The sequence below is a fragment of the Hipposideros armiger genome, unplaced genomic scaffold (assembly GCF_001890085.2).
Source record: "Hipposideros armiger isolate ML-2016 unplaced genomic scaffold, ASM189008v1 scaffold_109, whole genome shotgun sequence".
Lineage (NCBI taxonomy): Eukaryota > Metazoa > Chordata > Mammalia > Chiroptera > Hipposideridae > Hipposideros > Hipposideros armiger.
The window spans coordinates 897,497-913,403 of NW_017731459.1; the positions used below are offsets into that span (position 1 = coordinate 897,497).

Genomic DNA, 15,907 nt, shown 5'->3' on the forward strand with positions numbered 1-15,907 from the left:
AGACACCCAGGCTGCCTCTACATCTTGGCCATTATAAACAATGCTGCAATGAACATAGGGATGCACACGTCCCCTCGAAGTAGCGTTTTGGGTTTCTTTAGATAAATACTATGAAGTGGGATTATGGGGTCTTTCATTGTCTCTTATTGCCTTTGCTTTAAAGTCTGTTTTGTCTGGTGAGTATTGCTACCCCAGCTTTTTTTTTTTTTTTCATTCATTTCCATTTTCATGAAATAACTTTTTCCATCCCTTTACTTTCTGTCTGTGTGTGTCAATCTGAAGTGAGTCTCTTGTAGGCAGCATAGGTAAGAGTTTTGTTTTATCCATTCAGCCCTCCTGTGTATTCTCATTGGAATATTTAATCCATTTACATTGAAAGTAATTGTTGATAATGTAGTTATTACCATTTTTTCATAATTTTGATTTTTTTTTTCCATCTTAAGTCCCTCTAACATTCCTTTTAATACTGGTTTGGGGGTGATGAACTCCTTTATCTTTTTCTTGTCTGGGAAGCTCTTTATCTGTCCTTCGATTCTAAATGATAGCCTTGCTGGGTAACCTTGCTTGTAGGTCCTTGCTTTTCATCACGTTGAAATTTCCTGCCATTCTTTTCTGGCCTGCAAAGTTTCTGTTCAGATATCAGCTAACAATTTTATGGGAGCTCCCTTATAAGTTACTAGTTGCCTTTCTCTTGCTGCTTTTAGGATTCTTTCTTGGTCTTTAACTTTTGCCATTCTAATTCTAATGTGTCTTGGTGTGAGCCTGTTTGGGTTCATCCTGTTTGGGACTCTGCACTTCCTGGATTTGTATGTCTATTTTCTTCCCTAGGTTAGAAAAGTTTTCAGTCATTATTTCTTCAAATCGGTTCTCAATCCCTTGCTTTCTCTCTTCTTCAGGTACCCCTATGATGTGAATGTTGTTATGTTTGATGCTGTCCCAGAGGTCTCTTAAATTATCCTCATTATTTGGATTCGTTTCTTTTTGCTGTTCCAATTGGGTTATTATGCTACCTTGTCTTCCAAATTGCTGATTCGATCCTCTGCATCATCTACTCTGCTGGTGATTCCTTCCAGTGCATTCTTCATTTCAGTTATTGTGTTCTTCACTTCTGTTCGGTTCGTTTTTATGGTTTCTATGTCCTTTTTATGCTTGCTATCTCCTTGTTAAAGTTCTAAGTTCCTTGAGCATCCTTATAACCATTTTTTTTTAACTCTATATCTGGTAGGTTGCTTGCCTCCATTTCATTGAGTTCTTTTTCTGGCGTTTTCTCCTGTTCTATCATTTGTGACGCATTTCTTTGTTTTCTTATTTTGGCTGCCTGTGTTTGTTTCCATGCATTAGGTAGATCTGCTATGTCTCCCAGTCTTGGCTGGGTGGTCTTTTATAGAAGGTGTCCTGTGGGGCCCAGTGGCACAGTCTCCCTGGTGACCTACTCCAGGTGCTCTAGGACTGTCCCTTGTGTGGGGTTGTGTGTGCTCTCCTATTATAGCTAAGCCTTGATTGCTATTGGCACATTGGTGGATGGAATTGACCCTCAAGCTGATTAGCTGTGGGGTTTGGCCACGTCCACAGCTTATGGGCTGCTGTGCGGGGGCTTATTCCACAAAGCAGGATTCGCCCCAGCCAGCTCTAATGCCTGTTTGGACCACTCTTTGTAGGGCTAATTGGGTGGTGTTCTGCGGTTGCCTGAAGCCCACCTCCAAGTATGTTGGTTCTGGGCCTCTTGGGAGGGGCTCCAGTGCAGGCCCAGGTCAGCCACTGCCTGTAACCAGCCAGGGACTACCTGGTAGGAGCTACAAAATGATCCGCAGTTGTTCTGTGCCTGTGCTAAACCTAGAGGCACATGGGAGAGGTCACGCTGTGAATCGAGGACAGCTGACACCAGTATGAGGCTTGGGGGGTAACTCAACAAATGCTAGGACACCTGGAGGCCTACTGCCACCTGCCAGTTTCCTTAAGGTTCAGCCACTGGTAAAACCTCATGCAGTACATGAGTTGAGTGAGGCAGGGTCTTAGGGAGTCACTCGAGTGTGAAGGGCTGTGGTCACCAGGTTAACGTAGACTCTGGTTTGGTCCCAGTGCTGAGCCTGGAGCTACTCAGCAAAAGTCTCAGAGTGCACCAAGGTCAGTTGGTGCCCGCCAGGGGCCCGTGGTCTCCAATAGTTTTCCAAGAAAGAGTGCAATGTGGGAAGGGCTGGCTGCTTGTGGAGAAAGTGCTTGCACCTGTGATCAAATTGGGTGGGGCAGGGTCCCAGCTGAGTCAGCAGGGCAGAGCAGCAGAGCTCACCAGGCCAATCTGATTCAGATTTGGCCGTAAACATAGGGTGTGGGCCTAACATTGGAAAGATGGCACCCACCTGCTGGCTGCTTGGGAGGACCCCCTCACCACGAAATTGCCAACTGTCCTCCAGTTCTCCCCCCAAAGTCACACACCTGTCTGCTCCCCATATGTCTCTGAGGCCGAGTCACTGTCCCTGCGCTGGAGCCCAAGGTGAGTGCCTGTGAGTCTGTGCGGGTCAAGAGGACATCTGGGTTTCCCGCAGCCTTCTGTCCCACCTGGATGGTCAGAATCCCGTTTTTCACAGCCAGATATTGTGGGGGCTCCTCTTCCCAGCACCAGGACTCCGGGCTGGGGAGTCTGGTGTGAAGGGCTGGCGTTACTCGCTCCTCCAGAGCTGTATACACCTCCTGATACTCAACCGCCAAACAGGTTTGGGGCCCGTTCTGCTTTTCTGCCCCTCCTGTCAGTCCCTACATGGCTTCTTTACGTTTTTACTTAAGACTTCTGTTTGACTAGACTTCAGATGGTTCTCCAGGTTGATTGTTCTGTAATTTGGTTGTAATTTTAATGTGTTCACGGATGGATGCAGGCACAGTGTTTATCTACTCCGCCATCTTGGATCTCTATTTTTTGGAAGTTCTCTAAGTGTTGGAACCTAACCTTGTCCCTTATGTGGCACAAGAAATATGTGTCTCTATCTGTCGCCCCAGCCTTTTCCACATGGAATGGCTTCACTTCTTCATCAAATAGTTTTCTGTTCCTTCCAACAGAATTTTCTTCACTGAGTCTTATAATCTGTATTTGACCTCCAAACTATAGGCATTCTTCCTCCAGTGCTGACTGCACATTTCTTTTAATGCGGGCTAATATTAAAATAGCTGATTTCATGGCACTTATAGTTTAATTTTGTATTTTTTTAAATCATCATTCAAACAAGAATACCCAGAACTTCCTTTATCTTAAGGTGGTAGTAGTCAGCCATTAACAAAGTGGGCTACCTTAAAAACTCACACTAGCTATAGACTGGGTAAGGACTATTTTCTCAAGTCTTTTTTTAAAATAAAGAATAAATTAGTTACTCTTTGGTACTAACAGCTTATCAATTCAGTTTTCTCCTTAAGCATTGTCATCAGAGCCTCTTATATGTTCAGGACCTCTTATTTTTTTATTATATTTTTAAAGATTTTATTGGGGAATTGGGTAAGGGGAACAGTGTTAGGGAATCGGGGAAAGGGAACAGACAAGTTGTTGTCCTTTGGTTCTTCAATCTAGTTGTGGAGGACATCGCTTCACTGGCCCATGTTGGTATTGTGATTATTGCGCTCTTCCTGGGTGAGGCAGATGGTTGCCGATCATTGGATGGCCGCTCATGCCGGCTGCCAGCCACTCATGGTAGCTTACAGCAGCCCCGCTGCAGCCTACACCATCACCGGTGACTCATGGCAGCCCAGCTCCAGGTCAAGCTGTTGTTCACCATCTTAGCTGTAGGGGGCATAGTGTCACTGGCCCTCATATGGGATCCCAACTGGGGCCCTGCTGCTCAGAGCTGGCGTCCCAAGCCAGCTCTTAATCAACGTGCCACTCAGCTGGCCCAGGACCTCTTAAAAGGCACCTGAACTAATATCACCTGATATTAGAAATTTACCAGAATACAATAAGAATTAAATTAGAGTATGATCTATGAAATCTTAGAGAGGAGTTTTTAGAATTTTTATTAGATGCCCAGGGGGCTTTCAGAGTACTTTTGGGATTCTTCAACACAATCAGGTATAATGAAATTAAATAGCCATTCATGTTAGGACACATCTGACTATTTATAGTCAATCCACCATGCATATGGAGAGCTACTAGTTAGAAGGCAAATGTGAGTCTTCAACCTTAAGACCTACAACATCAGGATACAAGGGAAGAACAACACACGCCCAGAGTCCATAAACGACCATAGTTAACACCTCTCAAAGACTTTGTATAGGTCGGGCAGGTTAGCAAGCTGCAGGATGTTTCCATCTTCTGTGAAATGTTTAGGAGGCAGAAGGTGTGAGCGGAAGGCTTTGTAGATAATGTGTTCCACAGTCCACTTCCAGGGGTTTGGAGCGGGGCCAGGCACTTCACTCTGGAAAAGACATGTTTGAGGTCATCCCAACATACACTGGCTTCCTGGCGGACGTGCACTGGGCCGGGGAAGTGTCAGTAGCTTAGAACGGGCTGTGTTACCTAACGCTTGTGAAGCATCCTCTAGGCCAGCCTCACAGGGATCCTATAGGCCTCACCATAAGATGCGATGGGGGAAAAGAAGCCATGGCTGTCATGATACTTTCTTCCCTAGAACCTCCGTTTCCATTCAGGGAGAATGTGTTTACTGTGGCAGGATCTAACATAATGTCTGATCTTGACTATGATGTTTGGATAGCAATAGTAGGAAGTAAATTTCTAATTCATTGCTAAAGTTGGGGATCTTAATGTAACTGTTTTCCAAAAAGCGCCACAGGCAAGAAATGAAAAATAATGAGGATTGATGTGTTCCACCCTTCCTCTCCTACAGCTGAGCCTTCGCTGTCTCAGGTACAAAAAACTGTTCTTTCTCATTCATCCTTTCCTTGAAGTAAATGGTTCCAATCAAATGAGATGCTCAGCAGTTTGAGCTTCCTCCACTGGAATGAGACATTCCCTAGGGGCTTTGGCCAATAGGACTTAGGACTGAATCTGCTCCAACACGTACAAGCTCTGGGGACCCTTGAGTATATACCAACTGTCCCTTAGTTTCCTATGAAACTGGAGCATATCACTTCACCTCAGAGGACGACTATAAATACTCACCAAGGATACTTCTGTATGGAAAGTTGCTAACCCTTTGATTCTTAAGACTATTTTGATCCCCAACGTCTCCACCCAACGAAACCCTCCCAAATAGTTGATCAAAAAGCACTGTCATCTAATTGGAAAAAGTGACATGGAAACACGAGGAACCTAGGCCCTTTTTGTGTCAAGCTGATCTTCCGTAAGAAGAGGGGGATCTCTCAGTACAGGCTTGTTCTCCTCGCAAAGCAGTGCTCGGATGTAAACTAAGGCAGAAGCCGAAAGAGCCTGGGGAGACCAGCCCAACATCTGAAGCCTGTGGCTACACTTAAGGAACAACATTGGGAGACACGGACCTATTAGCCCTGGACCAGCGGTTCTCAACCTTCCTAATGCCGCGACCCCTGAATACAGTTCCTCATGTTGTGGTGACCCCCAACCATAAAATTATTTTCGTTGCTACTCTATAACTGTAATTTTGCTACTGTTATGAATCGTAATGTAAATGTCTTTTTGTTTTCCGATGGTCTTAGGCGACCCCTGTGAAAGGGTCGTTCAACCCCCAAAGGGGTCGCGACCCACAGGTTGAGAACCGCTGCCCTGGACAGTCTAAACGCAACCTCCCATCTCTCACTGATGGCTTGTGTTTTTACATTTGACAGTGAGATCACTCTACTCTGGAGGTCCCTCCAGCAGAGGAAAATAAAAATCATGCATAAAAGCTGACCATTGTGTTTAAACCTTATGTGCAATGAAATCCTAGGAATTTAGAGATGAGCAAGTTTCATCTAATGGTTGTGGGAAGGCCCATCCCAGTCCTGGGGTGCCAACGTGCATCACCACGGTACCTGCTGGCCTGAGAGGGTCGACTCCTCAGATATGTACTGCTTCCGGATGGAGTAAAACATAGCACATTCTTTACTGAGGCTTTCAAAACATTCTTTTTCTTCATCCCAGTTCACCTGGTCCAAAGAGAATTCAATATCTCAACACAGGCATGTGCTTTAAACACACTTTATTTCTAAGTGAAGATCACAGATGACTTTAAAACTAACTGTGAACTTCTAGGCATTAAAGCTGTAAATTGGAACTGCTGAATATCACTGAAGGGTAGATAGGGGTGCAACGGGGCCTTTAGCATTTTACCTTTTTCATTTTATCACTCCAAACAAAGGTGGGAGCCTGTACCCTCCCCCTAGCACACACCCACATACCCACATACTTAGTATTAGTTTGATCACTTGCCTCAGTGGCTAGTCGAAGAATGAAGATCGGCAGACCCTCTAATGGGGGCACATAGTTGTCGATCAGAAGGGGTAATCCAATCAGGTTCCCTTCCTGTTTGTGGGAAAAAAGGCCAGGACGGGGGACAAGAGATAATGCTACTACAGTTTAATTTAAACACATTCCATTTCCCCAGAGCTTCCTCCAGGTCTTGTCCTCATATGTGTCATTCTGGTGACCAGGTGCTTGACTGGGCAGGGAATGGGGGCAGGAGAGCTAAGCACTTAAAAGAGCTTTCTGTCCCGACATGTAGCAGAACAACCTTTTCTTTGATCTGCTCACCAACCAATGATCTTATTGAGAAGGAAAGCCCCAAAGTCAAGGGGTAAGAGGAAGAAACAGAAGCAGTGGTGCAGCATAAACTCATTCACTGGCTTGCAGGGACTAAGGGATTTCGCTCTCCCTTGTGTCAGTCTTTCACCCTGGGAACAGGAAAGGACACGAATGGATGATAAAACTGTAGTGTAGCCTAGAAATGCAAATGCCGAGTCTCCTGATCTTAGACCAGCTACACAACTTGACTGAAGAATACAACAGAGGCGTAAAAATGGCTGCCACACACCTCGTCGATTTCCAGAGAGAAATAGTCTGCAAGCATCTCAGTCTTCTTTTTTAGAAACTCAACAATGTACTCGGCAAGTCCTTCTTTGGGACCATCTTCCTCGGTCCAGCCACTCTCGGGACTATCCAAAGCGAGCATGGCGAGGTCAAAGAGTGGTGCTGGCTCCTGGAAAGGAGCAAGAACATTAAAGAGCAAGTGTTAACAGTGCATCCAAAGCAGCCTGAATTTTCCCTCAAAACCACTATCAGAAGAGCCACAAAACATGGTCCCAACAGGAGGTGAGAACCCACAAATCTAACACGCATTCCCTAAGAAAACAACAAAACCTCTTCCTCCTCAGCAATGGCCATTTCAGCAGAGGCTGTGACAGATAAACAGCCTGCTGAGCAGGTGGGAAAGGTGAGGCTGTGAGGAGGTATTCTCCTTTTGTGGAGCTTTAAAGATTCCACTTATTTCCAGAAAATCACTAGGCAGATCAAGATCATTCATTTCTTTCTACTGCCTTACCCATAACTAAAACGAGGGGGAGGATGAATAAGTTAAAGCAAATGACATTTTAGGTAAATCGTATATTAAACTTCCTCAACTTCATAAGGAGCATCTACAAAAAATCTACATACAACAGAAAGCATAGTTAATGGTCAAAGGCTGAATGCTTTCCCCCTAGATCAGGAACAAGACAAGGGTTTCTGTTCTCACCACTTCTATTTAACATTGTACGAAGGTTCTAGCCAGTGCAATCAGGCAAGAGAAAGAAAGAAAAGACATCCAGACCAGAGAGGAAGAAATAAAACTGTCTTTATTCAGATGCTGTGATCTATGTAGAAACTCTGATGGAATCTTAACTTACTGGAACTAATGAGTGAGTTTAACAAGGTTGCAAGATACTTGATCAATGTACAAAAATACTTGTATTTCTACATACTTGCAACAAACAATTGGAAATGTTTTTTAAATGCCATTTACAATAGCATAAAAAAATGTGAAACATTAAGGGATAAATCTAACAAAAGACTTTCTTCCCAAATTGATCTATAGATTTAACACAATCCCAATAAAAATCCCACATGACTTTTTTATGGCGTATATCACATGTAAAAAGAAGATATGAAACTACACAGATATGTAGTATGATTTTAACTCTAAATTAAAATTAGGCAATGAAAAAGTCTTAGAAGAAATGGACTAAAATTGTTGGCTGGGGTTGTGTTTAAGTCATGGGCTTTAGAGAACACTTATTTCTATTTTTATCTCTTTACAAGTTTTCTTAAGTAGATAAATTAATTTCCATAATAATAATAAACATTAAGTTGGCTATCAAATGACAGTTCTGCTTTTTATAAAACTATTATAATTAAAGATACCTCCATATGTAAATCATATAATACAGAAACTATCCTAAGCATATTTAGAAAAATTTAATATATTACAAATATTAGGGTAAAGCTTTAATTTCAGAAATAACCAGTTGTTGAAGTTTCAGAAACAAGAAGTGGAAAATAAACTTACCGACAACCTCAGAACACCAAAGTTGGCAAAATCATAAATGAGTATCTGGTAGAACAGTTCTTCACTGAAAATAAAAATGAAGTCACTTTAGGGAAATGTTGAATCCATGCTTGAGAGCCAAGCTATAGGGACAAAAGGAAGAACTAACCCCTGACACTGGATGGGACACAGAGATGGTTCTGCCTTGCCGTGGAAGCTTTTTTGCAGTCTGTCTACCAAGATCTTTTCCTCCAAAGAGCTGGGATTCCAGCGTGTGCTGCCGCCAGGGCTTCAAGCACTAAGAGCAAGTCTGGCTTGTTCTCACCCACACTCTGGTGCTATGGAAGCAAAGCACCTCTAGTCAAACTGAAGGAGTTTTAGTTTGCTCGCCTTATTCCCACTTACAAAGAATCCCATACACCGTATTTTTTATAACTCACCATTCAAAATGATATGGAATGTACAGAGTGCAGGGAGGCTTTCTACATAATCAGGAGTGGACATAACGCAGAATTAGCCTGTGCTGGTATATGGCTTAGGATGAGGCACAGACAACATTTCAAAAGCAGCTGTGAAGTTGTGACAACATGGAGGGACCTAGAGGGTATTATGCTGAGTGAAATAAGTCAGAGAAAGACAAATATGGTACAAATTCACTTGTATGTGGAATCTAAAAATAAAATGAATGAACAAACAAAACAGAAATAGGCTCACAGATACAGAGAACAAATTGATGGTTGCCAGATGGGAGGGGGATTGGAGGGTTGGGAGAAAAAGGTGACGGGATTAAGAAGTCCAAATTGGTAGTTATGAAATAGCCATGGGGATGTAAAGTAAAGCATAGGGACTATAGTCAATAATATTGTAGTAACTATGTATGGTGCCAGGTGGGTACTACACTTATTGGGGGAGCCCTTCATAAATTACATATATGTCTAACCACTATGCTGTACACCTGAAACTAATATAAAATAATACTGTCAACTGTAATTAAAAAATAAAATCACATCCCATAAAAAAAAAAGCTGTGAAGTATACAATATACTGAACTACTTACAAAAATACAGAATTAAAATAAATGGTAGTTTATAATTCTTTAGCAATCTGAACCATATAGGTCTTATTTAAAGACTTCTTTTCGTTTTACCAGAGGAGACGAAGCATCTGCTGTGCCTGCATCACAGTGGGCAAACTGAGGCTCCCAGTGAGTAAGTGGCTTGTCCCAGGTCATAAGGAAGTGGCACTAGATACTGCCCTCAGAACCTGGTTCTCTCCCTGTGTTTACCTTCTCGCCGGAAAACCATTCACATTTATTAATATAAAATAGCTGAAATTCTGAGAGTGGCCTGGATTCACATCTGAAATGAAAGAACCTGGTCCAGCTGTGATTTAGAGCCTTGGAAATCATGCACTTAGATATGCTGGAAAAGAAAGGAGTCAGCTCACTGTGGAAGCCTAAGGATTCTCAAAGACAATGGACTCTGAACCGAGCTGCACCGAAAGGGTTTCCAAGCCCAGGAGGAAGGAGCTGCAAATATCCAAGAGGGTATGTGTGCTGACAGGAAGCTGCGGGACCAGGCAGTTTCTAGGGCTGGGAGAGCAAACAGGTTTTTCTTTCGTGTGCCAACTGCAAGCAACAGTGGCTGCCCGAATCACAGGACCAAACCGCAGTGTGAGGCCGCAGCAGCGCTTAGTGGGGACAAGCAGATGGAAGGTGGCGGCACCCTCCTGTCTGCACTACCGACTCGAGAACATATTTAACAGTGGTTCTTGACTCAACAGGAGCTCCTCCACCAAGGTCCCTGGAAACAACAGAACCGGCACTGCTGGGCTCACCCTTCCTGGGCTCATCAGCCCCGCTGGCTTGTCTGGTGGCTGGAGTGAGCCTTCGCTCTGTCCCAAGCAGGAGGAAAGGAGGCATCCGGACCTCGTTCTCCTGCATCCCCACAGGAGCCCGCTGCACACAGCAGATGCTGGAATTCTCTACGAGCACTAAGCCCTCAACACCTGGCTCACAGCAGCCAACATTCACTGAGAATAGGCTTCTCATGTTATTTCTTATCCTCACAAAACCCTGCATGTTTATCCCAATTCACAGATGAGTAATCTGAAACAGTTTTGAAAAGAAGCTTGTCCATGGTCACATCAAAGGTAAATGGCTGAGCCTGGACCTCCGAAGCCTGGGCCCTTTCCAGCTGCGGCGGGCTGCTCTCCTGGGTTTGGGCCTGTGCCTCCAGGACCATTCGTCTAGGAGCCCTGCTCTGTTCATGCACTCACTGACTTACCTAAGCTTGGTGGTATTGAGCAGGTATAACTTGGTCTGGTGCTGAGCCAAGGCCCACTGCGGATTCACACAGCCCACAAAGGAGTGGTTATGCAGCATCTCCCGCAGAGCTGGAAAACAAACACAGGTAAGTAAGTGATGGCGTCCCACCAACACCTCTCTGCAGCCCAAAGCACCAAGCACCACAGCTAGAGACAACAAACAAGCAAAGATGCCCGAACGGACCTCTTAAGGAAAACAAATGAGGAATAAAGCATAACTAATCTTTCATAATGCAGCAAGGAATTGCCAGCAGATTCAGAAATACTCCAAGTCCACAATCTAAGACAAAGTAGGAAGCCAGAGAGGTAATGAGCTCTGACGCCAGCTTTTCCAAAGGTGCCAGAGGAACCTCAGGTCCATGACCTTTAGTTTCTGCAGGCTCTCAGGTGTGCAGAAATAGACAGAAGCCTACAAATGGTTTGAAATGGGGACTCTGAACAGGAGACCACTTCCCCAACACAAGAAGCTGAGACCCCAAGGGCTGCACCCTCCGTGAAGGGAAAGAACTAACATGTCCCATGCCCCACCCCACCCCCAAGGTCAGTGCCCACCGGCCTCCGGCCTCAGTGTTGGGAGCAAAGAAGAAATGACCTCCCTGACAATCTGTAACCATAGCTGGTCCTCACATGCTTTTGCCGCCAGGACTCACACTAAGCAGCTGCCTAGAAACCCTAAGTGCAGATTTTAGTCTAAACTGATTACAGGGCTGACTGTTCTTCCAGGTTCCAGACAGAATCAAATGCAAATTCTCTGGAGAAATTAATCTTCAATCCAGGCTTCCAATAATTCCTCACAAAGTACCAGGAACAAGCAGTCAAAAATCACAAAACACACAAAGAAACCAGGCACCAAGAATTCGAATGTAGAAGAAAGCACAGGTTTCTGCAAAGGTTTCAGAGACTGCCGATATCAGCAAAGAAGATAAAGTATGTTCAGTATGTTTAAGAGGTATTAAAACAACAAGTAACAGGAGCCTATCAAAAATGATCAAGATTTCCAAAAGAACCAAATGAAACCTCTAAAAAATATAACAACTGAAATTAAAAATCAAGATAGACTTAACAACAGAATAGACAAAGTTGGCGAGGTAATTATCGTAAGTGGAAGGTGGACGTAAGGAAATTATCCAGAATGCAGCACAGAGAGACAAAGAGATAGATACAGAAGTGCTGAAAGACACCGAGCCTCAGCTCTTCAAAGCCCAACAAAATCCATACCTGACACACACAGGTATTGTAGGAAACTAAAGAAAAGAGATCTTGGGGTGGCCGGGTAGCTCAGGTGGGTAGAGCGCAGGCTCATAACACCAAGGTTGCCGGTTCGATCCCCACATAGGCCAAGGAGCTGCGCCCTCCACAACTAGATTGAAACAACTACTTGACTTGGAGCTGCTGGGTCCTGGAAAAACACACTGTTCCCCAATAAAATTTCTTAAAAAAAGAAAAGAAAAGAGATCTTAAAAGCACTCAGAGACAAAAGAGAGATTACCCATAAAAAATAAACTATAAGACTGAAAGTTGAGCTTTCAATAGCAGGAGTAGAAGCCAAAAAATGACAGAATAACACCTTCAAGGAAAAATCTGACATTAAACCCAACCAAAACCTTTTCAAAGTAAGGATGACAAAGCAAAACTCAGTTTGCCACCCAAGCCCCAATGTGCTTAGGGCAGATCATGAAAGGTCAGAAGGAAAGGACTTATGGGCAAATAACGTGTGCTAAATCCAAACAAACTGACAGTGTATTATATTATGGAACAGGTAGATACTCACATGAAAATTGTGACTCTAACGCCATATACCATAGATAAATTCCAGGGGGAATAGAGATTTAAGTAAGCATTTTAGGAGACAATGAAAGAGCATATATTGAATTGTCGTAGAGTTAGAAGAATTTCCTAAATAAGATGAGAGCCAGCCTATAAAGAACAATTCATAAAATCTGCCTACATTAAATCTAAGAATTTCTGTTCATAAAACAAGTGTTTATAAAAAAAAGAAGAAAATGCCAGATGATCTCTAAACTGGGGTAAGATATTCCCATGCACCTGAATATATAAGGAACTCCTAAAATCAGTTAGAAAAAAACCAAAAACCCAACAGAAAAAAAATAGGCAAAAAACCTGAACAAGCACTTAACATTAAAGGAAATACACCTACGCAACTTCATCATTAACCAGAGAAACGCAAATGAAAACCACCATCAGATACCATTTCACAAACAGCAAATCGGTAAAAAGTCTGACAATACCAAACACTAGAGAAAAAGTGCAGCAAATGCAACCACTTCACATTGTTGGTCGGACAGTACATGTATGTATCTGACCCCTTTGGAAAACACTGCCGTTCTATGACCCAAAGTAACTCTCCTAAGGGTGTGCCCTGTGGCACAGCTTCCCAGCCGCGGGCCAAGCTCTTGTTCCAGCCACTGGTGGGAAACTGGGGGGCTGGGAGAGGCAGGGATGAAGCCGGGAGTCCTCCAAACGTCCCTCAACAGCAGAATGAATGAACAAACATGAAGTGGAGTCTATCACACAGAAGAGACGGATGCATTTTAGGAATATATATATATATCTCAGAAAAATACAGTATAATTCCATTTATGTAAAATTTAAAACTTGTAAGACTAAACAATAAGTTTTTTAGGGCTACAAATGTGGGTGTCTAACCTATAATAAAAAGGAAGGAAACAATAATCACAAAATGTAGGGTCTAGTTACCCCTTAGGGAGAAGAGAAGGGGATGAGATAGGCAACAGGACATAAGAGCTTCAAAGGTGATGGCGGTGCAGTTTCTTTAAGCCAGTGTCCTTCGTTTCCTTCTGTAGGTCCTGCACGTACTTTATAAATATGATTTACGTTTACTAATGTGTGTGTGTGTGTGTGTGTGTGTGTGTATTTTACTTTGATGAGAGAAGTAAAAACACGACCACCGTAACGGGGGCTGGGGGACGAGGGGCTAGACACAACCGGGGAAGGGGCTTGGGGACGGCAATAACCTACACGTCACGTTTTTACTATACTTTTTTTAAAGCTTGGGCAGTGAATTCTCATCGTTACATAAGTTCTGCAACAGTCCCTGCTCCCCCCATAAGAAGCTTATTTTCTTCAGTCTTAGAATAAGTGTTCCCCTCTGTTCCCACTGGAAACTCAATGTTTCTGCAGGATGTTCTGTGTAGGCGGAAAATGACTTTAAAAGCTGGAGAACATCAAATAATCTTGAATAATGAGGCACTGGAGGAAAGAGAAGCAGTGTAATCCACTAAGAAGGGTCAGAGATTTTTCCATCGATTTGTCATGGAACTCTCTGCCGCATCTCCAGCTACTGAAGAGCGGCCGAACCTGCGGGGGCAGGGGTAGGGGCGGGGGCAGCTGCTACCCAGCACAGGGCTTCCAGCCCCGCAGAAAATGAACCAAGAATACCGGCTAGGAGAACATTGACTCTTCAAGGCCTCTGATCAGAACTCCAAGCACCTATATTTCATGCCTCCCCTAAAGATCCCTGCAGCACTAGAAGTCTGTGGGCCTTGCCCTGCCATTCTGCCAGCAGCAAAATGAACACAGTCCTCTGCTTCAAAGCCGAACCACACCTCTGAGTTCACAAAGCACGCCTTGGGTCCCAGGGGCCTGGAGCTTATAAGGCTCGCACCCGGTATCTTAGGTGTCCATCACAAAGCCCAGCAAGGGCTGTCGTAGTAGCATAATTTTACAGAGTAGGAAAACGGTGCCCCAAAAAGGTGAACAAATTTCCAACGCGCTAAGGAACAGTGTAGCTGGCAGGAGCTTCAGCAGAGTTCATCTGGGTCCAAAGGAAGCGCTCACTCCAGTCCGCATCACAGACGGCTATTCCCTCTGGAAGACCCTACGCCAGCGTGTCTGAAAACGCCAGCCTCAGTCTCAGGCGTCGGAGTCACAGGGTGTGCCTGTCCTGCACAGCCCGCTGATGTGGTTTTGCATCTATATAAATACTGGGCTGCCTCCCTGCGTGCAGCCCATGCCAGTAACCACCCCCCTCAACAGGCAAGGACCTGGGAGGTTCCAACTCATCTGTCCTCTCCTCCACCTTCCATTCCATTTCCTCATCTTTAAAACACAGGTAACAGCATCTGCTTTTTCTCCCTTTACGAGACTACTCTAGAACTAAATGAGATAACGGTATGAATATACAGTTTTAGAACATTTAGATTCATCGTCTCAGCCTCAGCCATGGACGCCAAACCTGATCAACCTTGACGCAGGTTATTTTTATATTGCACTGAAAATAGTTTGCACCTATTCAGAAGTGTATTGAAATTATAACTTTAAATAGACTGCTTTGCATGAGGGCTACAAGCCCTTAAAGAAAACTGAGTAAACTCCAAATCTGAGGGAGTCTGCCCATTAAAACTACCGTGAGGAAGACTGCTGAGTAAATCAAGTAACAGCCCACCTTTCTTATTTTCTTTTAAATGGTTTTAAAAGCTACCAGCTTGGAAGCCACACACAAAGGGAAAGAGCAACCGGAACAAATCCTCATGGAAACAAAAGTCAGAGGCCAACTGGCAGCTACTTCCACAACCGGCAAGACCTTAGTCACAGGAAGTTTTTACCCTTCCCAAGGGGAGACACTCCCTACATGTCCCCGACACGCAGACAAAGGCCCAAAGTGCTAAGAAAAGAGAGAATGAACAGGGAAAGGCAAATTGAGGCCTTCCCGAATGAGTTCAAACAAGTGCTGACTGAGAGAGAAACGGGAAAGGCCTCTGGGTCAGAGCAGCTGTTTCAGAAGGTTCAGGATTAGTGAGAAAGGCACTAAACTGCTCCTCAGCCCCTCGTTTCCTTTTAAAGTTAATCCAGGTTGTCCTATTTTAAGACACATTTCATAGCAGTGTTGAAATTTCACTATTTTAATCGAGAAATGCGTTATAGATGAAAACTGGGAACACCATGGCTAACTTGTGTGGACTCACGTGCAGAGCTGCCCTGCGGAGCCTGGAGCAGTGATGCCCGCACTCGGACATGACTGACTCAAGTGGGGTCAGGAGTGTTGTTAGGGACAAGTGGCTGTTCTCCATCCCAGTCCCTGGGTCAGCTCATCCCTGGGTCAGCTCATCAAAGGGTGAGGCGACTAACCCTTTCAATTCCTAAAACCATAGAGTTAGTTTAGAAGAAACGGGAACCAAAATGGAGTTCTC

General features: G+C 44.2%; 1 protein-coding gene across 2 annotated transcripts in view; it reads right to left on the minus strand.

The window, feature by feature from the left end:
* Positions 1 to 3,969: 3,969 nt before the first annotated feature.
* The window catches only part of MLH1 (mutL homolog 1), a 32,127-nt gene continuing 20,189 nt past the window's right edge, over positions 3,970 to 15,907 (minus strand). For both annotated transcript variants that reach the window (XM_019647170.1, XM_019647171.1), the window contains exons 14-19: positions 10,697 to 10,805; positions 8,433 to 8,496; positions 6,924 to 7,088; positions 6,323 to 6,415; positions 5,926 to 6,039; positions 3,970 to 4,394 (exon numbers count right to left, since the gene is read on the minus strand). In XM_019647170.1, coding sequence (XP_019502715.1) covers positions 4,227 to 4,394; positions 5,926 to 6,039; positions 6,323 to 6,415; positions 6,924 to 7,088; positions 8,433 to 8,496; positions 10,697 to 10,805 — 713 coding nt within the window. In that variant the 3' untranslated portion in view covers positions 3,970 to 4,226. The remainder of the gene's footprint in view (positions 4,395 to 5,925; positions 6,040 to 6,322; positions 6,416 to 6,923; positions 7,089 to 8,432; positions 8,497 to 10,696; positions 10,806 to 15,907) is intronic.